A 23,982-nucleotide genomic window follows, 5' to 3' on the forward strand; every position below is an offset into this window, starting at 1 on the left:
TTAGCTCTATTTGGCATATTTCATAATAAAAAATAACTTTTATTTGTAAGAGTTAGCTAGCTAGCTTGTAAAGTGTCTCATTAAGTAGGCTAGCTAGCTCACAAATGGTGCTCAAATTCTAATAAAATCTTATCTATCTAGCCTAGCTGTAGTTTATCAGACTTTGGCTTCATATATTTGAATTAAATAATCAACTTTGCTTTCCTTAATAAATTGAAGGTAAGCAAAAGTATGTGCTTATTGGTACGCTATTTGCAAGTTCAACCACCGTCCTGCATCGTCATGCTGGAATGGCAGTTGGTTTTTTAATCAGAATGGCAGTTCAATTTTGAATGGCTCAAAAGGTTTTATATATACAAAAGGTTTTTATCTAAAAGTGTATGATTTTATTAAACACATTATTTCCTCTTGCTTCTAGCTAGCATTTAGCTTGCAACAGCACAAGTTTGTATGAAGCTTGCTGTTTGCCACTCCGATCTCGGAGTTAACTGTAATTTCAGAGTTTGATGTGACTGGGCTTGTTTTTATTAGCTATTGTTAAAATCTACATTACACTCTGGGGTAGGGATAGAACCCTTAAGGTTCTATGCCTTCACTGGGTACATAATGTATATAGAACCTTTTTTAGCAAAGGGTTATTTAATTATTGTCCAATGGACCGAAAGGTTCTATATATGCTGTATAGTATGAACAAGTTCTGGTGGAACTGCAACAAATTCATTCTGACAGCAGTAATTGAATGGATTTCAACCTCTACTCCAGCCCTCCCACGGTCCTATCTATCCACAGAACACTAAATCAATGGATGTTATATAACTCTCTCTCTCTTTCTCTCTCTCACACACACACATACACAAACTGTGCTCTGTCATTGTGCATTAATGTGGGTGTTGGGGTGTTGTGTGGGTCCTTTGGTAATTATTTCTATAGCTTTACTTCACTCTCCCTCGGGTCCACAAATCCTACGTTTTGAGGAAATTCTCTCTTTCTATCATCTTTCTCTCCCTCTTGCTCAGGGTTGCTGGCATTGCATTTCAGTGATGCTGTACTTCCATGGCAACCACGATTGTTAAAAGCCCCAAATATCTGTTGAGCTAGTTATATCATGATTGGGTCTAATCCTGAATGCTGATTGGTTAAAATGCTGATTGGTGTCTGTTCCACAAGTTACCACCGACCTAAATCTATTATGTTAAAATACCCATTTACTCTGTTCCATTTGACTGTGCAATCCACTGTCTCATCAGCCCAGCCAGGCAATTTATAAACTTGATTTCCAGTATAAAAAGCAACTACATATTATTTATTTTAGACTAACATTTAGTTTTCAACAACGAAGATTTGTCTAAATCTTGCTGTTTGTCTCTCCACATTTGCAACATTGTTTCAATACTCAAATTCGATATCCAGCTGTCGCATAGTAATGAATAAGTCGGGATGAGACAGACAGGCAGGCAGCTTTTCTCAGCCAGTCGAAATCATGAATCTGCATCATATTTATGGATATATACAAAGAAATGTCAATAGAAAACAGATAGTGGAGCTAGATTGCAGTCTTTCCAGCTTTAGTTTGAAGTGATTGTGTTATCTGTGTTGTTGGCAAGCTCTTCTGAACAACAGTGCCCTGACGAGAGAGCACATTTTCTATGCCAGGTGAAATCGTGCATTATTAGCTCATTGTTATGGATGTGTCCAAATAAATGTCACTAGAAAACAGCTTAAAGAAATGCAAATGTGGGCTACTTTGTTCTTATTCTGGCTGCACTGTAACTATAAATTAGCCATTGTTGGCTAGCTAGCAAGCAAGGGATAAGAACATTTCCAGCCAGAATGGCAAAAGAACATTTAGAACGAACGACTGTCGCATCCATAGATACAGAACAAAAATACTTAACTACTGGGTCGCGTCTCTGGCAACCGATAGAATGAACAGCCAGCTGGCTTGGGTAGCAAACGTAGATTTGTGTCGGGACTATATCTTGTGGAAGTCTGAAATAGTATAAATAAATTCATCAAAATAACGTTTTTAATTAAAATATGTAAATCATTATTTGAATATGTTGGTAACCCGTTTTATATAAGTGAAAATGCCCTCGAAGCCTGTGTTTGGAGGATATATTTGTAATGGCTCTCGTTGTTAGAAGTAGAAGTGAACCAAAGTGTAGAATGATAAGTGCTCATGATTCTTTATTATCACAACACACTCAAACAAAATAACAAAAAGGCGAAAAATGAAAATGTACAGTTCTGTCAGGCAACAGAGGCTAAACAGAAAACAACCTCCCACAAACACAGGAAGAAAACAGGCTGCCTAAGTATGATTCCCAATCAGAGACAACGATAGACAGCTGCCTCTGATTGGGAACCACACTCGGCCCAAAAACAAAGAAACAGAAAAAATAGATTTTCCCACCCGAGTCACACCCTGACCTAACCAAACATAGAGAATAATAAGGATCTCTATAGTCAGGGCGTGACAATATTGGCACGGTTTGCAGGCAACTTCATCTCAGGCCTAACAACACCTGTGCCAATACATGCCAAGATATCCTCCAAACACCGGCTTCTCTGGCATTATCGTTTAATGATAAACGGTAAGTTTGGATCCTGGATGCTGATCAAATAAAGTAAAATGTTATTTGTCACATCCGCCGAAAACAACAGGTGTGGACCTTACAGTGAAATGCTTACTTACAAGCCCTTAACAAACAATGCAGTTTTAAGAAAAAATAAGTGTTAAGGAAAAAATAGATAAATAAAAAATAACACTAACATATAACTAAAGAGCAGCAGTAAAATAGCAATAGCGAGGCTATATACAGGGAGTACCGGTACAGAGTCAATGTGTGGGGGCACCGGTTAGTCAAGGTAATTGAGGTAATATGTACATGTAGGTAGAGTTAAAGTGACTATGCATCGATAATAAACAGAGAATAGCAGCAGCATAAAAGAGGGGGGCAATGCAAATAGTCTGGGTAGCCATTTGATTAGCTGTTCAGGAGTCTTATGGCTTGGGGGTAGAAGCTGTTAAGAGGTCTTTTGGACCTAGACTTGGCGCTCCGGTACCGCTTGCTGTGCGGTAGCAGAGAGAACAGTCCATGACTAGGGTGGCTAGAGTTTTTGACAATTTTTAGGGCCTTCCTCTGACACCACCTGGTATAGACGTCCTGGGTGGCAGGAAGCTTGGCCCCAGTGATCTACTGGGCCGTACGCACTACCTTCTGTTGTGCCCTGCGGTTGGAGGCCGAGCAGTTGCCATACCAGGCAGTGATGCAACCATTCAGTATGCTCTCGATGTTGCAGCTGTAGAACTTTTTGAGGATCTGAGGACCCATGCCAAATCTTTTCAGTCTCCTGAGGGGGAATAGGCTTTGTTGTGCCCTCTTCACGACTGTCTTGGTGTGTTTGGACCATGATAGTTTGTTGGTGATGTGGACACCAAGGAACTTGAAGCTCTCAACCTGCTCCACTACAGCCCCGTCGATGAGAAAGGGGGCGTGCTCTGTCCTCCTTTTCATGTAGTCCACAATAATCTCCTTTGTCTTGATCACGTTGAGGGAGAGGTTGTTGTCCTGGCACCACACGGTCAGGTCTCTGACCTCCTCCCTATAGGCTGCCTCATTGTTGTTGGTGATCAGGCCTACCACTGTTGTGTCATCGGCAAACCTAATGATGGTGTTGGAGTCATGCCTGGCCATGCAGTCATGAATGAACAGGGAGTACAGCAGGGGATTGAGCACGCACCCCTGAGGGGCCCCCATGTTGAGGATCAGCGTGGCAGATGTGTTGTTACCTACCTTTACCACATGGGGGCGGCCCGTCAGGAAGTCCAGGATCCAGTTGCAGAGGGAGGTGTTTAGTCCCAGGGTCCTTAGCTTAGTGATGAGCTTTGAGGGAATGTTGAATGCTGAGCTCTAGTCAATGAATAGCATTCTCACATAGGTGTTCCTTTTGTCCAGGTTGGAAAGGGCAGTGTGGAGTGCAATAGAGATTGCATCATCTGTGGATCTGTTGGGACGGTATGCAAATTGGAGCGAGTCGTGGGTTTCTGGAATAATGGTGTTGATGTGAGCCATGACTAGACTTACAAAACACTTCATGGCTACAGACGTGAGTGCTACGGGTCGGTAGTCATTTAGGCAGGTTACCTTAATGTTCTTGGGCAGAGAGACTATGGTGGTATGCTTGAAACATGTTGGTATTACAGACTCATTCAGGGATAGGTTGAAAATGTCAGTGAAGACACTTGCCAGTTGGTCAGCGCATGCTCGGAGTACACGTCCTGGTAATCTGTCTGGCCCTGCGGCCTTGTGAATGTTGACCTGTTTAAAGGTCTTACTCACATCGGCTATGAAAAGCGTGATCAAACAGACATCTGGAACAGCTGATGCTCTCATTCATGTTTCAGTGTTACTTGCCTCGAAGCGAGCTTAGAAGTAATTTAGCTCTTCTGGTAGGCTCGTGTCACTGGGCAGCTCATGGCTGTGCTTCCCTTTGTAGTCTGTAATAGTTTGCAAGCCCTGCCACATCCGACGAGCATCGGAGACAGTGTAGTACGATTCAATCTTAGTCCAGTATTGGCACTTTGCCTGTTTGATGGTACGTCTGAAGGAAAAGCAGGATTTCGAAGAAGCTTCCAGGTTTGAGTCCTGTTACTTGAAAGCGGCAGCTCTACCCTTTGGCTCAGTGTGTATGTTGCCTGTAATCCATGGCTTCTGGTTGGGGTATGTACATACAGTCACTGTGGGGACATTTTTAGTAATTTAGCAGACACTCTTACCTTAAACAGCTTATTGAGTTTGGTCTTAGTGCCAGCATCTGTTTGTGGTGGTAAATAGACAGCTACGAAGAATATAGATGAACACTCTCTTGGTAATTAGTTTGGTCTAATGCTTATCATGAGATACTCTACCTCAGCAGAGCAAAACCTTGAGACTTCCTTAGATTACGTGCACCAGTTGTTGTTTACAAAAATACAGAGACCATCACCGCTGTTCTATCCTGCCGAAAAAGTATGAAACCCACCAGCTGTATGTTATTCATGTCATCATTCAGCCACGACTCGGTGAAACATAAGACATTACAGTTTTTAATGTCCCGTTGGTAGGATATATGTGCTTGTAGTTTGTCTATTTTATTTTCCAGTGATTGTACGTTGGCAAATAGTATCGTCGGTAAAGGCAGATTACCCACTCGCCGTCGGATCCTTACAAGGCACCCAGATCTACACTACCGTTCAAAAGTTTTGGGTCACTTAGAAATGTCCTTGTTTTTTTAAAGAAAAGCACATTTTTTGTCCATTAAAATAACATCAAATTGATCAGACATTGATGTAGACATTGTTAATATTGTAAATGACTATTGTAGCTGGAAACGGCAGATTTTTGAAAATGGAATATCTACATAGGCGTACAGAGGCACATTATCAGCATCCATCACTCCTGTGTTCCAATGGCACATTGTGTTAGCTAATCCAAGTTTATAATTTTCAAAGGCTAATTCATCATTAGAAAAACCCTTTTGCAATTATGTTAGCACAGCTGAAAACTGTTGTCCTGATTAAAGAAGCAATAAAACTGGCCTTCTTTAAAATTAGTTGAGTATCTGGAGCATCAGCATTTGTGGGTTCGATTACAGGCTCAAAATGGCCAGAAACAAATAACTTTCTTCCGAAAGTCGTCAGTCTATACTTGTTCTGAGAAATGAAGGTTATTCCATGCGAGAAATTGCCAAGAAACTGAAGATCTCGTACCTCGCTGTGTACTACTCCCTTCACAGAACAGCGCAAACTGGCTCTAACCAGAATAGAAAGAGGAGTAGGGGGCCCCGGTGCACAACTGAGCAAGACGACAAGTACATTAGAGTGTCTAATTTGAGAAACAGACGCCTCACAAGTCCTCACCTGGCAGCTTCATTAAATAGTACCCGCAAAACACCTGTCTCAACGTCAACAGTGAAGAGGTGACTCCGGGATGCTGGCTTCTAGGCAGAGTTGAAAGAAAAAGCCATATCTCAGACTGGCCAATGAAAATAAAATATTAAGATACGCAAAAGAACACAGACACTGGACAGAGGAACTCTGCCTAGAAGGCCAGCATCCCGGAGTTGCCTCTTCACTGTTGACGTTGAGACTGAAGTAAGAATCTAAATAAACTCAGCAAAAAAATGAAATGTCCCTTTTTCAGGTTCCTGTCTTTCAAAGATCATTCATAAACATCTAAATAACTTCACACATCTTCATTGTAAAGGGTTTAAACACTGTTTCCCATGCTTGTTCAATGAACCGTAAACAATGAATGAATATGCACCTGTGGAACGGTCGTTAAGACACCAACTGCTTACAGACTGTAGGCAATTAAGGTCAGAGTTTTGAAAACTTAGGACACTAAAGAGGCCTTTCTACTGACTCTGAAAAACACCAAAGGAAAGATTCCCAGGGTCCCTGCTCATCTGCATGAACGTGCCTTAGGCATGATGCAAGGAGGCATGAGGACTGCAGATGTGGCCAGGGCAATAGATTGCAATGTCCGTACTGTGAGACACCTACCACTTGTTCAGTTTATGTCTCAGTTGTTGAATCTTGTTATGTTCATACAAATATTTACACATGTTAAGTTTCCTGAAAATTAACGCAGTTGACAGTGAGAGGACGTTTCTTTTTTTTGCTGAGTTTATTAGCTAGATATTAGGCCAGTCATTTGCTAAATATTAGGGCTATAGTTTAAATATTTACCTGTCAAAGTGCAATAAAAAATTTTTTTAACAGATTATGATATGACAGATCAGTCTGTTCCTCCATGCTGTGCTCTGTTGTCCCCACACATGCAAAACTCCACTAATTCAAAGGCCTAGGGCTATGTATTTAGACAATAAAATTATTCTCCCTGGGCTACAACATCAGTGCAATGAGAAATGTATTATTGTTATCAAGTGAGTAGACACTTATTGTCTCTAGGCTGTAAACTGCAGTGATGTAGGCTAATTTGAATAACTGCTCAAACATCATGCTTGTTTCATGCTGAAATAACTGCATACAGCCAAGGCCTGATTTTGCAACCATCTGGATCAGTTTGGGTCTATTCTCGATAGTTTAGAAGGTCCAGAAAGGTACATTAGCAGGCCACTCATATGGTGTATTTTGTCAGGACATAGCCTATTGGTGTTAAGATAGGCCTACTATTGGAAAATGTGAGCTTCTCCTTTCCAACTCCCCGCCCGTTCTTAATGCTGTAGCCTATTTTACTTTCAGCAAGCGAGATCAATCGTGCATATCTCACCTAATAGGCTATTACTAAAGAAAATAAGTTGAAATAAGTGTCCAACAAGATTTTGTAGTTTGGCTTTTCTTGGGACTCCACAAGACTGATTAGGAATAGCCGAGGCAATAGGAAGGCCAGGTGCATAATTGTGCAACAGAACAACGAGGACAAGCTCAAGATGTAGTTAGAAGTGTATGCATATCACCCTATAATTCATAAGCTCAATTTTGGGCTTATTACTGCAGTGAATATATCCAGTCAATTTACACAGCGAAAGAAAAAAATGTGATCAGATAGTCTAACGAAATCATAGGTAGACTACTGTGAGCTCCAGAGGCTGCGCTCCCAGACCCCGGGCACACTACTCGAAAAGCTACCTACCCTATTGATTCCGGTTTTTAGGGACAAGGAATGTATCCTTCCTAGGCTACAACAACACAATATAATGATTAATGTCATTATTTTGTTCAAGTAAGTACAACACTCTAGGTTCGCAAAGACAATAAAGTTGAATGAATAGTCAATGTGTGTGTGTGTGTCAGTTCAATAAAGGCAGTTCAATAAAGTTGAATGAATAGTCAGTGTGTGTGTGTGTGTGTGTGTGTGTGTGTGTGTGTGTGTGTATGCGTGCGCGGGGAGCGAGGGGGGGGGACTCCTAACAACACTGGCTGTGACACACTTCCGTATTATTTTATTTTAATAGCAAATTCAGCATGAAACATTCTGAATTTGAAATAAGTGGGTAACTTTGATAAAATAATACTGGAAAGAATGTGTGTCTCTCACTGCGATATCGCGGTACAGAAAAAAACACCTTATGGTTGCCAGGCACACACACACACACACACACACACCAGAGAGCAGGTTGATGCTCATTGTCAACACAACTCACACATATTTTTCCATGTAGTCTGACTGAATAGGCTACATGTTAGGTGTGCTAGGCTACCACAGCCGGAATTCATGAACAGCCTATTACTGTATGGAAAGCATAGGCCTATCATTGTCATCATCATAATCTCTAGATATTCCCAGTTTGCATCTTATTTGTTAGGTACACCATATTCTCAAATTGTCTCAGGTCATGATAAATGGACAAATCCAGATTTATTATAGCGTTTTCGTTTAGTGTCTCTAATCTAGGCTACTCTGTCCAAGCCGTTCTTTTATCATGACTATTTTACGGTAGCCGCAGCGCTTTGAGTAGCGGAGCGAGACTGCCGCTAGTGGCAGAAAACGTCACAGAGTTTCCAAAAAAAAAAAAATCAACAAGAGCATCATTGCTTCACTGTGCCGCACATTCCATTACAACCATTGACCCAACCACATACCGCCTACATCCCTGATTTCGCCTCATACGAGGCGTATTCCACGTATTTTTAAAAGAAAAAGACATCCCCAAATTTCCACAATGGCAAGTAATGAAGACAAACCGGCGGCGAAAGAGGATGAGAATGCTGGAAGCTGGAAAGATTCTATCTTCAACCCAAGGACCGGAGAGTTTTGTGGGCGCACAGCGAAGAGCTGGGGTAAGAAAACCTGGACCGGGGCTGGGGCATAGCCCACTATCGAAAATCATATTTTTTTTAAATGTGTATTAATATAATTGCAAGCTATTCGATTTGGATGAGCATATTGTCACAGCCTAATATCGGATAGTAATATTATATTGTATCCACCCATTCATTCATGGTCTCTATCATTGCGAGGCAATGGTGGCCTGATAGGGTGACAATGAATCTATTTCTGTCTCGTTGGCTTTGAAGCGTCATATTGTCAGCCGCTCATGGTGTGTGTGTGTGTGTGTGCGCGCGCGTACGTGTGTGCATGGTGCGTGTGTGTGACACCCTGTACATTTCAGCACTGATTAGCTCAAGACAGATGAATGAGACTAGCCCAGCTTTAACCATAATAATTAGAAACCAAAACCAGTGTATTTCCATTGAGACCACAAATAGACGTATAGTCTTCAACTCAAATACACGGTTTATGATATATAAGGTGAGCTATACCTTGTCTAGGCCTTCTTCGGTAACCACGCAATTTGGAATGATAAACTATATGCAAATTATATTAATACAGATTAGATCATACATTAAATGAATGTGCCCTTTTCAGAACAATTTGATCAGAAATCATCAATATCTGCCCTGTAGTGTATCGTACTACACATCAGTAGTATGCGGAAGAAAAAAAACTGCAGTGTGTGGTTGTGTGTGTGCACGTGTATGTGCACGTGCATCCTCTGGAACAGACCAATTTATGGCTAACATCCAGCTAGCATGATTATGTGAAGACCTTGATGTTAAAACCTTCACTGGTGTTACTAGTGAAATATACCACTGACACACACAGAAAATATGAAAGTATTCGCATTTATGGAATTTAAATCGTCAATTTATAGCAGTAATCTATGGTTACTTTGAAGATGGTGAGCAAGCTCAGCTAAATCTATGCGAGCTAGCAGCTAGCATTAAGACCCTATGTGGTGCTGTGCAGTGGGATGCTCCTCTCGCACTCTGTCACAATACCTCCTCACTCTACGGCTGCATGGCTTCCCACATTAGCATGCTTGTCAAGGTCAAATGGGTTTCCCCCTTGATCAAGATGCAGGTGCATGATGGGAATGTGTTGGAGGAGAGTGGAGGGAGGGGGAGGTAGGACAGGACAGGCAAATATTTTGGAATCCTCCATTCTCTGCTGGTTATATGAGAGGTGTAGTCTGTAGGCCTAGTGTGTGGTGAACAACCTGATCGTCTGTTTGCATGGTAGGCCCAGTTCTTATTAGAGGTCGACCAATTACGATTTTTCAACGCCGATACGGATACCGATTATTGGAGGACCAAAAAAAGGCCGGTACCGATTAATCCGCCGATTTTTTTGTGTTGTTGTTGTAATAATGACAATTACAACAATACTGAATTAACACTTATTTTAACTTAATATAATACATCAATAAAATCAATTTAGCCTCAAATAAATAATGAAACGTTCAATTTGGTTTAAATAATGCAAAAACAAAGTGTTGGAGAAGAAAGTAAAAGTGCAATATGTGCAATGTAAGAAAGCTAACGTTTAAGTTCCTTGCTCAGAACATGAGAACATATGAAAGCTGGTGGTTCCTTTTAACATGAGTCTTCAATATTCCCAGGTAGGAAGTTTTAGGTTGTAGTTATTATAGGAATTATAGGACTATTTCTCTCTATACGATTTGTATTTCATATACCTTTGACTATTGGATGTTCTTATAGGCACTTTAGTATTGCCAGTGTAACAGTATAGCTTCCGTCCCTCTCCTCGCTCCTACCTGGGCTCGAACAAGGAACACATCGATAACAGCCACCCTTGAAGCAGAGTTACCCATGCAGAGCAAGGGGAACAACTACTCCAAGTCTCAGAGCGAGTGACGTTTTAAACGGTATTAGCGCGCACCCCGCTAACTAGCTTGCCATTTCACATCGGTTACACCAGCCTAATCTTGGGAGTTGATAGGCTTGAAGTCATAAACAGCGCAATGCTTGAAGCATTGCGAAGAGCTGCTGGCAAAACGCACGAAAGTGCTGTTTGAATGAATGCTTACGAGCCTGCTGGTGCCTACCACCGCTCAGTCAGACTGCTCTATCAAATCATAGACTTAATTATAATATAATAAACACACAGAAATACGAACCTTAGGTCATTAATATGGTAGAATCCGGAAACTATCATCTCGAAAACAAAACGTCTTTTCTTTCAGTGAAATACGGAACCGTTCCGTATTTTATCTAACGGTGGCATCCCTAAGTCTAAATATTCCTGTTACATTGCACAACTTTCAATGTTATGTCATAATTACGTAAAATTCTGGCAAATTAGTTCGCAATGAGCCAGGCGGCCCAAACTGTTGCATATACCCTGACTCTGCGGGCAATGAACGCAAGAGAAGAGACACAATTTCACCTGGTTAATATTGCCTGCTAACCTGGATTTCCTTTAGCTAAATATGCAGGTTTAAAAATACATACTTCTGTGTATTGATTTTAAGAAAGGCATTGATGTTCATGGTTAGGTACAGTCATGCAACGATTGCGCTTTTTTTTCGCAAATGCGCTTTTGTTAAATCATCCCCCGTTTGGCGAAGTAGGCTGTCTTTGTTAGGAAGAAATAGTCTTCACACAGTTTGCAACGAGCCAGGCGGCCCAAACTGCTGCATATACCCTGACTCTGTTGCAAGAGGTGACACATTTTCCCTAGTTAAAAGAAATTAATGTTAGCAGGCAATATTAACTAAATATGCAGGTTTAAAAATATATACTTGTGTATTGATTTTAAGAAAGACATTGATGTTTATGGTTAGGTACACGTTGGTGCAATGACAGTCCTTTTTCGCGAATGCGCACCGCATCGATTATATGCAACGCAGGACAGGCTAGATAAACTAGTAATATCATCAACCATGTGTAGTTAAGTAGTGATTATGATTGATTGATTGATTGTTTTTTATAAGATAAGTTTAATGCTAGCTAGCAACTTACCTTGGCTTCTTACTGCATTCCCTTAACAGGCAGGCTCCTCGTGGAGTGCAATTTAAAGCAGGTGGTTAGAGCGTTGGACTAGTTAACCGTAAGGTTGCAAGTTTGAATCCCCGAGCTGACAAGGTAAAAATCTGTCGTTCTGCCCCTGAACAAGTTCCTAGGCCGTCATTGAAAATAAGAATGCGTTCTTAACTGACTTGCCAAGTTAAATAAAGGAGTAAAAAAATACAAATAAAAAATAAAAATCGCCAAATCGGTGTCCAAAAATACCGATTACCGATTGTTATGAAACCTTGAAATCGGCCCTAATTAATCGGCCATTCTGATTAATCGGTCGACCTCTAGTTCTTATGTTATAGCCCATGCTGTTCAATGGATTCATATGAATTGCTTACATCCATTGAAACATTATATGGTCTCTGCAATAGACATTAATTTGCATTAACATACATTACAGTTATGCAGGATTTGAATTATATATTACATTTATATTTACGTCATTTAGCAGACGCTCTTATCCAGAGCAACTTACAAATTGGTGCATTCACCTTATGATATCCAGTGGAACAACCACTTTACAATAGTACATCTATATATTTTTTGGGGGGGAGGGTGGGGGGGGAAGGATAACTTAATCCTATCCCAGGTATTCCTTAAAGAGGTGGGGTTTCAGGTGTCACTGGAAGGTGGTGATTGACTCCGCTGTCCTGGCGTCGTGAGGAAGCTTGTTCCACCATTGGGGTGCCAGAGCAGCGAACAGTTTTGACTGGGCTGAGCGGGAACTGTGCTTCCGCAGAGGTAGGAAGGCGAGCAGGCCAGAGGTGGATGAACGCAGTGCCCTTCTTTGGGTGTAGGGACTGATCAGAGCCTGAAGGTACGGAGGTGCCGTTCCCCTCACAGCTCCGTAGGCAAGCACCATGGTCAGTTAAGAACACATTCTCATTTTCAATGACGGCCTAGGAACGGTGGGTTAACTGCCTTGTTCAGGGGCAGAAAGACAGATTTTTACCTTGTCAGCTCAGGGATTCAATCTTGCAACTTTACGGTTAACTAGTCCAGCGCTCTAACCACCTGCTTTACATTGCACTCCACGAGGTTACGCGAATGCAGTAAGAAGCTAAGGTAAGTTGCTAGCTAGCATTAAACTTATCTTATAAAAAACAATCAATCATAATCACAAGTTAACTACACATGGTTGATGATATTACTAGTTTATCTAGCCTGTCCTGCATTGCATATAATCGCTTAGGTACACGTTGCTCCAACCATAAACATCAATGCCTTTCTTAAAATCAATACACAAGTATATATTTTTAAACCTGCATATTTAGTTAATATTGCCTGCTAACATTAATTTATTTTAACTAGGGAAAATGTGTCACTTCTCTTGCAAACAGAGTCAGGGTATATGCAGCAGTTTGGGCCGCCTGGCTCGTTGCGAACTGTGAAGACTATTTCTTCCTAACAAAGACAGCCGACTTCGCCAAACGGGGGATGATTTAACAAAAGAGCATTTGCGAAAAAAGCACAATCGTTGCACGACTGTACCTAACCATAAACATCCATGCCTTTCTTAAAATCAATACACAGAAGTATATATTTTTAAACCTGGATATTTAGCTAAATGAAATCCAGGTTAGCAGGCAATATTAACCAGGTGAAATTGTGTAATTTTGCGTTCATTGCACGCAGTCAGGGTATATGCAACACTTTATGTAATTTGTCAGAATCATGTTTCTGTGTGTTATTATGTTATAATTAAGTCTATGATTTGATAGAGCAGTCTGACTGAGCGATGGTAGGCAGCAGCAGGCTCGTAAGCATTCATACAAAATTGCACTTTCGTGCGTTTTGCCAGCTGCCCTTCCCAATGAATTGCGCTGTGTATGACTTCAAGCCTATCAACTCCCAAGATTAGGCTGGTGTAACCCATGTGAAATGGCTAGCTAGTTAGCCGGGTGCGCGCTAATAGCGTTTGAAACGTCACTCGCTCTGAGACTTGGAGTAGTTTTTTCCCTTCCTCTGCATGGGTAACGCTGCTTCGAGGGTGGCTGTTATCGATGTGTTCCTGGTTCGAGCCCAGGTAGGAGTGAGGAGAGGGACGGAAGCTATACTGTTACACTGGCAATACTAAAGTGCCTATAAGAACATCCAATAGTCAAAGGTATATGAAATACAAATCGTATAAAGAGAAATAGTCCTATAATTCCTATAATAACTACAACCTAAAACATCTTACCTGGGAATATTGAACACTCATGTTAAAAGGAACCACCAGCTTTCATATGTTCTCATGTTCTGAGCAAGGAACTTAAACGTTAGCTTTTTTACTTTGCACATATTGCACTTTTACTTTCTTCTCCAACACTTTGTTTTTGCATTATTTGAATCAAATTGAACATGTTTCATTATTTATTTGAGGCTAAATTGATTTTATTGATGTATTATATTAAGTTAAAATAAGTGTTCATTCAGTATTGTTGTAATTGTCATAATTACAAATAAATAAATAAAAAAATCGTCCAATTAATCCGTATCGGCTTTTTTTGGGCCCGCCAATAATCGGTATCGGCGTTGAAAAATCATAATCGGCCGACCTCTAGTTACAACAAACTACCAATGGATCATTCGTGTCCGTGTCTAGTTCCTTCACAAAGTCAGTCCTGCTGGCTACACAAGTGGACTACACAACTCAATTCTTGGGGATGGGCTGGATCGAAATAGACTGAGAATACCAAACATAAGGACTACTATACCCTGTTCAAAGGCACTTACATCTTTTGTCTTACCCATTCACCCTCTGAATGGCACACATACACAATCCATGTCTCAATTGTCTTAAGGCTTAAAAATCCTTCTTTAACCTGTCTCCTCCCCTTCATCTACACAGATTGAAGTGGATTTAACAAGTGACATCAATAAGGAACCATAGCTTTCCCCTGAATTCGCCTGGTCAATGTCGTCAATCCTATGTCATGGGAAAATGTTTTGTATAGTCAGTGTATATTTCTAAAGCTTATGGGTTGCCCAATGCCCAGCACCTAGCACCCATGGGCAGCCCTGTCATTTGATAAGGCTTCAGACTTGGACCTCTCAGTCAAAATGCTAGGCTGTTCTGTCATCTCTGATCATTCTGCCTATCATCATAAGAAAACAAAATGCGTACCTTTGCTCAACAAAATGTTGAGGCTGGAAATTGGTCCTCATCTATCCTTTCCTACTTATCCAGTTATTTACATGGAAAGCTGTCCTTATTGAAACGACTAACCTTTACATGGATGAATTATCTAAATACATTATTGATATGCTAATATGGCAGAGGCAGTTCACAAAATGACCCTCGTCTGATCAGGTGTGTAGACCTAGCTTTTAGCTCGGAGGGCTAACATAGTCTGGAATCGTGCTAATCTCTCTCTCTCTCGATCAATCTCTCTCTTTCTCTCTCGATTGATCTCTCGCTTTCTCTCTTCAGGCCTCATTCTCCTGTTCTACCTGGTGTTCTATGCATTCCTGGCTGGGATGTTCGTCCTCACCATTTGGGTCATGCTGCTGACACTGGACGACTATGTGCCAAAGTACCGCGACCGGGTGCCACACCCAGGTGAGTAGTACCACAGGGAGATGATTTATTCAATCAATCAACCAACTAACCAATAAATTAACCAATCAATCAACCAATCAGTCAATTGGGTCAGATCGGCAGATTATTTATTATTGGGACATTATTTGCGTACAAGGTCATTCTGAGGGAAAACGGAACTGAAATATCCAAGAATTATTGTATTTTGCTGATTTTGAGCACAAGTTTGTCGGTTAAGGACAGGTAGTTAGCATTTTTCAAACCTGAGAATCTTGTGGACTATGATTGATCAATATTGCCCAGCACTATACAGCCACTGTTGAATGATGAGATTTCTGTTTTGACCTGTAATAGTAATGGCCAAACTCTTTATATAATGTCTGTTTGGCAACACTTTATTTAAAGGGTACCTATATAAGGATGTGTTATGTATGGGTTATGAATGTGTTATATATTGGTTATGAATGTGTTATGTATGGGTTATGAATGTGTTATGAAGCCCTAATGTAGGTATCCTTTAAATTAAGGGTTACTGTATGTTTCTGGCTTTACCACACAACATTGGTGACCCTGATTACTTTGTTAGTAGATTTAACTATGTTTTACCAGGTATTTTTGATGAAGGTAGTCGTGATCTCATACTGTACTCTCTGTTTCTTAGGGTTGGTCATCCGGCCCAAGCAATTGGACATGCTGTTTAACAAATCCCAACCTCTCCAGTTTGCCCCGTATGTCCAGACCTTAGAGTCTTTCCTGCAACGTGAGTATGGTTTTTGTTGTCTCCTTGCAAAATCTGTGCCCTTTTCTCTCTCTCTAACTTGCCTTTTTTTCTCTCTCTCTTTCTTTCTTTCTCTCTTTCTTTCTCTCTTTTTTTCTCTCTTTGTACTTTTCAATAATGCTTTATTGGCATATCTATGAAATAGAATGTTGCGTTATGGGTCGTTCCAAAAAATGAGTACCTTTTGAGCCCTTTTGACATTTTAAGCAGTACTTGTGCACACGTTTTGTAAACGTAATAAATAAACGTAATAAATTCAATAATATGAATAAAGATTTGATGAAGTGCCCAAATTCAGTATTTTGACATCCTCTAGGAAGATTTTAACCCACTTAAACTCAACATTTCTCCAACTTTTCACCATCATTGTAAAGCCTTAATTATTTTGTTGCTTTGACAAAGTCATTTCTGAAGATTATTATTTATTGAATATGATTAGGGATTCATTTCAAGGAACAAAACAACAATCTTTCCCTCATTTTAAGATCTTCCCTGTTACGTGACCTAACCTCACATTTTAATATGGTGAAACTATTCCTTTTTAAATATTTTTTTCAAAAGAAACATTAAACATTAAAATAGTCAAACCATAGTGTAAAAGCAGCTGGTTCCTGTTGCCCATAGATAGACAAGCTCTAAATGTTTTCACAATTTACTTTTTTTGTTACGCTTGCATCCAATTGCCCATCCCACACAACAAGCTACTGTATATTTCCACACTATGAGGCTGGAATGATACTGTGAAATTGTGAAAATGATGATAATGCCCTTTTTGTGTAAGATCTGTTTGAAAAGACTGCCTGAAATTACAGCCTGTTTTAGCAGAATGGAGTTATGGCCTGCCTGGTGACATCACCAGACTGTAAATTAGTTAAGAAACTCAGCAAAAAAAAGAAACGTCCCTTTTTCAGGTTATTGAAATGTAACATCCAATCAGAATCTTGCCCGATCATTCAAAATTCACCAGACCTCCAAGGGAGGTGTGACATTGATGTGATTTTGGAGGTATGGCAACACGAGACTAATAGACCAATAATAAAAAGTCATACAAGTCTGTCATTATCGTTTTTTCTCAGATTACAATGACACGGAGCAGGAGAGGAATGTGGCGTGCGCGGCGGGCGGCTACTTTGAGCAGGAGGGCGAGGTGGGCGAGCAGAGGAAGGTGTGTCAGTTCAAGAGGAGCGATCTGAGCCTCTGCTCCGGCCTGTCCGACTCCACGTTTGGTTACACTGAGGGGAAACCCTGTGTCCTCCTCAAAATGAATAGGGTACCTCCTCCTTTCCCTCTTCTCTTTGGATACATATTTGTGTCCCAATTCTCATTCTTTCCAAAGTGTGTACTTGCACACTCCCCGTCATCTAAAAGCATTGGATTGGTTTAAGCATTGGCTGGATGGAGTTTCCACCATTGTTCAATCCATGACAGGGAAGTGCACATTTTGGGAAAATGGTAGATAATTGGGATGAAGCCAATACTCACTAGATGCATGTCATTGACTTGAATACACTCGGCTCCTGATGAAGTGCACATTGGATAAGTGCAGACCCAATTAAATTCAGGGCAGTGCTGTGTAGTTCACCAGTCCCAATTCAAATACATTTTTCACGGACACATTCACAAGAGCCTTGAGCCAATGCATGTATCAGTAGACGACATTAGCCAATAGTGGATTTCTCTCCTCCTCAATCTAGTTATTTCCATTTGCTTCTCTTTGTTACCATTCTCTATTGTTATGTTTTGCTGTCCTTTTTCACCCTCTCTCCTTATATATGTTTCTATCCCATTGGATTGCTCAGAGTAGACCACATTGATAATACTTATTTAAATTAGCCGACTGTGTGACTGCGGCTCTCTGATTTGCTGATTGGTTAATTGGTGTTCCATTCACAGATCATTGGGCTGAAGCCGCGTGGAGATCCCTATGTCAACTGCACAGCAAAGGTAAATGTCATCATGATTTCAGTATGTGTGTTTTTGTCTGCGTTTGAAGATAGTCATATACTCTGGTTACCTTTATATCATTTTTGTTATTTATTGTTTATGTTGATATTTGTGTCTTCTTTTTCCTGATTTGGTTTGATTTTGTTTTTCTGCATGCTTCCAGTTGAAACTTTAGGGTAAGCTTAGCGATGTGGAAGTGTATATGCTTATACAGTATGCAAGTTAATACCTTGTGGAAATAACTTACATTGTACTAGCAACTTACAGGGTTGTTTTGTTGTCTCCCCCCTTTTTAAGTGCTCTATTGTGTTATCTGCTTGGTTTTCGAGTTGCTTTTACTTCTTTTGGTCCTGTTTGATGCAGCATACCAACATTATATTATGAACCTTTTAGAACCTACCAGTGTTATTATAAGAACTGGCCATTGACTCTGACCTCTCATGGACCCCAGAAAGAGTAGGTGTTGCTTAATGTAAAAGCTAATGGCTTTACATTACAGTGAATGCAGCTTTAGGAATATATTAAAATCTTAGATAATATATTATTCTTACATACTCATATGAACTTGTGTAGATCTGAAAAGATTTGATAGGTGTGCGCAATATGGCAAAATTGACACTCAACATACAGTGAGGGAAAAAGTATTTGATCCCCTGCTGATTTTGTACGTTTGCCCACTGACAAGGAAATGATCAGTCTATAATTTTAATGGTAGGTTTATATGAACAGTGAGAGACAGAATAACAACAAAAAAATCCAGAAAAACGCATGTCAAAAATGTTATAAAATGATTTGCATTTTAATGAGGGAAATAAGTATTTGACCCCTCTGCAAAACATGACTTAGTACTTGGTGGCAAAACCCTTGTTGGCAATCACAGAGGTCAGATGTTTCTTGTAGTTAGCCACCAGGTTTGCACATATTTCAGGAGGGATTTTGTCCCACTTCTCTTCGCAGATCTTCTCCAAGTCATTAAGGTTTTGAGGCTGACGTTTGGCAACTCGAACCTTCAGCTCCCTCCACAGATTTTCTATGGGATTAAGGTCTGGAGACTGGCTAGGCCACTCCAGGACCTTAATGTGCTTCTTCTTGAGCCACTCCTTTGTTGCCTTGGCCGTGTGTTTTGGGTCATTGTCATGCTGGAATACCCATCCACGACCCATTTTCAATGCCCTGGCTGAGGGAAGGATGTTCTCACCCAAGATTTGACGGTACATGGCCCCGTCCATCGTCCCTTTGATGCGGTGAAGTTGTCCTGTCCCCTTAGCAGAAAAACACCCCCAAAACATAATGTTTCCACCTCCATGTTTGACGGTGGGGATGGTATTCTTGGGGTCATAGGCAGCATTCCTCCTCCTCCAAACACGGCGAGTTGAGTTGATGCCAAAGAGCTCCATTTTGGTCTCATCTGACCACAACACTTTCACCCAGTTGTCCTCTGAATCATTCAGATGTTCATTGGAAAACTTCAGATGGGCATGTATATGTGCTTTCTTGAGCAGGGGGACCTTGCGGGCGCTGCAGGATTTCAGTCCTTCACGGTGTAGTGTGTTACCAATTGTTTTCTTGGTGACTATGGTCCCAGCTGCCTTGAGATCATTGACAAGATTCTCCCGTGTAGTTCGGGTTGATTCCTCACCGTTCTCATGATCACTGCAACTCCACGAGGTGAGATCTTGCATGGAGCCCCAGGCCGAGGGAGATTGTCCGTTTTTTGTGTTTCTTCCATTTGCGAATAATCGCACCAACTGTTGTCACCTTCTCACCAAGCTGCTTGGCGATGGTCTTGTAGCCCATTCCAGCCTTGTGTAGGTCTACAATCTTGTCCCTGACATCCTTGGAGAGCTCTTTGGTCTTGGCCATGGTGGAGAGTTTGATTGATTACTTCTGTGGACAGGTGTCTTTTATACAGGTAACAAGCTGAGATTAGGAGCACTCCCTTTAAAAATGTTCTGATTGAGAGGGGGTCAAATACTTATTTCCCTCATTAAAATGCAAATTAATTTACAACATTTTTGACATACATTTTTCTGGATTTTTTTGTTGTTATTCTGTCTCTCACTGTTCAAATAAACCTACCATTAAAATTATAGACTGATCATTTCTTTGTCAGTGGGGAAACATACAAAATCAGCAGGGGATCAAATACTTTTTTCCCTCACTGTATCAGAGGGCTATTACCAGGGGTGAAAGTAAGCCGGTCCGGTACAGAGTACCGGCAAAATAAATGGTGCAGGTACGGCGTACTGGTTAAATATGAGCCTATCACAATAATTAATACAAAGATGGCACGAAAACTCTAGGTTATTACACAATAATTTATCATTACCACTTGTCAGCAACACTCCAAAATGTGCTGTGGTTCGACGTGAACACTAACATTTTGCAAAAGCAGAGATGACTGGCCAGGACCGAGATGCACACAGACAGCAGTGGACGCATCAATCAATTCTGGCTTCAAGTGTGCCTAATGTAATTACAATTGTTGAGTGTGATTAGCCTACACTTTTCAGTGTTTTAATAGATGCTGGAATTATTTAGACAAGTGGATGAACATGTAGCCTACTTCTAAACAATTATTTGTTTGACAATCAGATGAAAACATCATGACTGGTTGTCTTCTTGCCCCATTAAAAGGTAAATACCTTTTGACAGTTAAATGACATGTCTGTACTATTAGGCCCATAAAAAAATGTGTGCATGCGCTACATAGGAGGTCCCATACCGGGAATAAGTGAATCTACTTTCACCGCTGCATTTTATCTACTGATGCAAGAATTTGGAAGACCATTGGATGGACGTATGGTTTATTCAGCTGTTCTATCCAACCCTTTCAGATCTATATGAAGTCCCAACAGTCGATATGGGATAGGATATACATATTCTTGCTCTTCTATCGTTTTCTTGTGTTGACTATTATTCTTTCTCTTCCTCCTTTGCCTCTTCAGAGGGGCACCCCCATACAGATGCAGTACTTCCCTAGTGAGGGGCGGTTCGATAAAATGTATTTCCCTTACTACGGCAATAAGCTTCATGTAAGTTTGGGTGAAAGGTCAATGTTTATCCATTGTCTTGTCGTACTGGTTGGTGCTATATCGGAAAGCATTATTATACAATGATGTAAGAATTTGAAAGACCGTTGGATGAACAACAACAGTCTTTGTTGGTCAATTATCATTTTTTCCCTTCCACTCATTTGCCCCTCTTTTCTTTACCACCCTATGGCACTCTTACTGTGTGTCTCACTCTCCCTCTTTTTGGCCCTCCCTTCCACCTCTCCTTATCTCTCTCTCCCCTCTCCTTTCTCTCTTTCTACTCCCATTCCCCCCCCCCCCATTCTCTGTCTGTAGGAGAGGTATGTGCAGCCCCTGGTTGCGGTTAAGCTGTTGCTGAACAAGGACGACTACAACACAGAGCTGACCATCGAATGCCGGATCGAAGGATCTGACTTGCGCAACAATGACGATCGAGACAAGTTCCTGGGCCGTGTCACCTTCCGAATCACAGTCAAAGAGTAGGGAGTAGCGAGGAGGAGGCTAGTGTGGAGAAGTGTGGTTCTGATCTTCCCCAGGCGATTCCTATTAGAATAAAATGAGCCTAATTCCAAACCAATCCCTCCACCGTTGCTCCATATCCTAGGCGAGGGACATTCAAATCTGGTATTTTTCATACTGCCTTGGTAGTTAGTTCATTGATTGGCCAGATAGTCTACTCATCTGGTGTTACAGGTCAGTCTCTGGTTAGGTGTGATAGGGAAAGCTTAAAAAATAGCAGTGCTGTGAACCCCGAATCCTGGATTTTAATAACTTTTATTTTAGGTTCTTGTTCACGCGATCTTGTATTTCTGATAGGGTTGGATATGTGTAAGCATAGCAAGAGTGCTAGATGGAGCAATTATCATATAATAGAGGATACCATTCCTTTTAGATCTACATTACCTCACACCCAAAAAGGGCCTAGAATAGTGCCTAGTGGTAGGGGGTGAGAGATCGGTTTGGGATTGGATCAAAGAAGGATAGGGCATTGATGTCATCAATTTTTAACTACTGTATCTCCTGGAAAAACCGGTAATCCTGCCAAATTCAATGGAACATCTAGTTCCCTTGTTTGCTTCTATGTTTACTATAGTATGGCATCATTTTTTTCCTATCCTTCATTATCTCATTCTAGCAGGAGTCTTTCACGACTCACCAACCGAACGGCCATCATTCCCTTCTATTAGTCGGCTTTTGTTGTCTGACCCAGTGCTCTAGTGTTGATCTAGGATCAGAGGTTATTTTCTATTCCCAATGGTTTAGATTGGAGCTTAGATGTGGTAAACTGAACCTAGATCCATGCTTAGTGCCATGGGTTGGATCAACAGTCAAGAGTTAGCCTCAATCTGTATTTCAGTTTCATTCATCCACTGCCAATACAATCATGTTTACAGTTGACCCTCTCACCAACAATTATTCCTCAAAATCACATAGGGACCACTAAATCATAAGGTCAAAGACAGTTAAACACTGTCAAACCAAGATGACCTCAACAATTAAATGTCTTTGAGAAACCTTTTCCTCTTGGGACCACATTTTGAACTTCATCATATTATAATAGGGAACTGTAGATAAGTATGTGTGCTGTGGTCTGAACACAACCCAGTCTTGTGCCGTCTGTCTGTCCGGCTGCATGTCTATGTGTCTGTTTACTTTACCCCTTACCTCGCCACTGTAATAGCCATTGTTTGGTGAGCGTTCGGATGCAAAATGGCTGCTGTGCAACACCCAGGTGGGTGCTATACATTGATGGTGGATGAGGGGAGTTATCCTACCACACGTACACACACATACACACCACATCACTTATACGTGCCGCATGCACGCACACACCACCCCAACACACAACGCACACACACACAATATAAAACGCTTGGAGACCTGTGAGAAAGCGCTGTGTAAATGCAATCCATTGTATCTATGTACTGTATATCCTTGTATGTATATGTACCTATCTTTGGGTCTGAATGCTTGTCTGTTTGTCTATATATTCTCTCTCCTACTCTCTACCGTCTGTGTCTTTCTCAATGTATATATTTAATGGATTCACACTGTATTTTTTTTTCTGTCACAGAACACAGTGTCTGAGCACTGTAAAGAAATAATTTAATAAACAAATATTTACAGGATATGATCATATTCAAAGCTATGTTTATACAGTCTGAAATGAAACCTACATCTTGAAGGAACAACTTCATATGCAGAATGCCTTAAGACCTGTGCAACAATTATGGATTAAAAGGTGATTTGGGAGAAAAAGAATCTAACCTGTGGTCCTCTTAAGTGTGGTTATTTATTGATTGTCCAGGTGCAAGTAACATTTGATATTCTACTTTTACCACAAGAGGGCAGCAGCATTATGACAGATCTGTCGATCCTTGCTTGCTGGTGGTGCTACCCAGTGGTGATATTTAGCATAGTAGTAACCTAATGGTTTGCTCTCAGGCGATAATTGTGTTTAATCACCCATTTTCATGAGTAGTAGATCATATGCATCAGCTTCAATTAAAGGAGCTTGGTTGGCAATTAGATAATTACTTTGATTACCATAAGTAATTTACCTTAAACAAACTGTGATATAGAGGAATACATTAATTGAAGGGGCTTGCTTGCTGAGAGAAGTATAATGTTTCTTGCTTGCTATTGATTCCAGTCATCGTGACACTGTTTGTAAGGATATTGGAGCAAACTAATATGTTCAGAACCTTACACATAAACCAGCACTTGCTAGCTTTATTGGCTACATGTTTAGCCAAGGTATTACACTACTTATATAGTAGGCCTATGCTCAAAGGCTGATGCAGGAATGTGATTACAACATAGAACATCAGGAAAAATAGGATATTGGTTTGGGGATAAGTACATTTCAATC

General features: G+C 40.8%; 1 protein-coding gene across 2 annotated transcripts; it reads left to right on the top strand.

Moving 5' to 3' along the window:
* Positions 1-8,499: 8,499 nt before the first annotated feature.
* LOC106568702 (sodium/potassium-transporting ATPase subunit beta-3) lies at positions 8,500-23,377 on the top strand. Of its 2 annotated transcripts, XM_014139271.2 has the most exons (7): positions 8,500-8,788; positions 15,246-15,374; positions 16,015-16,113; positions 17,208-17,401; positions 18,025-18,075; positions 21,024-21,110; positions 21,426-23,377. In XM_014139271.2, the coding sequence occupies exons 1-7, from the start codon at positions 8,671-8,673 to the stop codon at positions 21,591-21,593; spliced, it is 846 nt and encodes a 281-aa protein (XP_013994746.1). In that variant the 5' UTR covers positions 8,500-8,670; the 3' UTR covers positions 21,594-23,377. The 2 variants fall into 2 exon arrangements, with proteins under 2 accessions (XP_013994746.1, XP_013994747.1); XM_014139272.2 differs by lacking the exon at positions 21,024-21,110.
* Positions 23,378-23,982: the final 605 nt, after the last annotated feature.

This window comes from Salmo salar, chromosome ssa14 (genome assembly GCF_905237065.1).
Source record: "Salmo salar chromosome ssa14, Ssal_v3.1, whole genome shotgun sequence".
In the NCBI taxonomy this organism is placed as follows: domain Eukaryota; kingdom Metazoa; phylum Chordata; class Actinopteri; order Salmoniformes; family Salmonidae; genus Salmo; species Salmo salar.

What these genes read in the sequence shown, in the direction of transcription:
- LOC106568702 (XM_014139271.2), top strand. Translation starts at nt 8,671, where the DNA reads ATGGCAAGTAATGAAGACAAACCGGCGGCGAAAGAGGATGAGAATGCT. An exon ending in CGACCGGGTGCCACACCCAG is followed by an intron (nt 15,375 to 16,014) that starts GTGAGTAGTACC and finishes TCTGTTTCTTAG; the next exon opens with GGTTGGTCATCCGGCCCAAG. An exon ending in TCCTCCTCAAAATGAATAGG is followed by an intron (nt 17,402 to 18,024) that starts GTACCTCCTCCT and finishes TTCCATTCACAG; the next exon opens with ATCATTGGGCTGAAGCCGCG.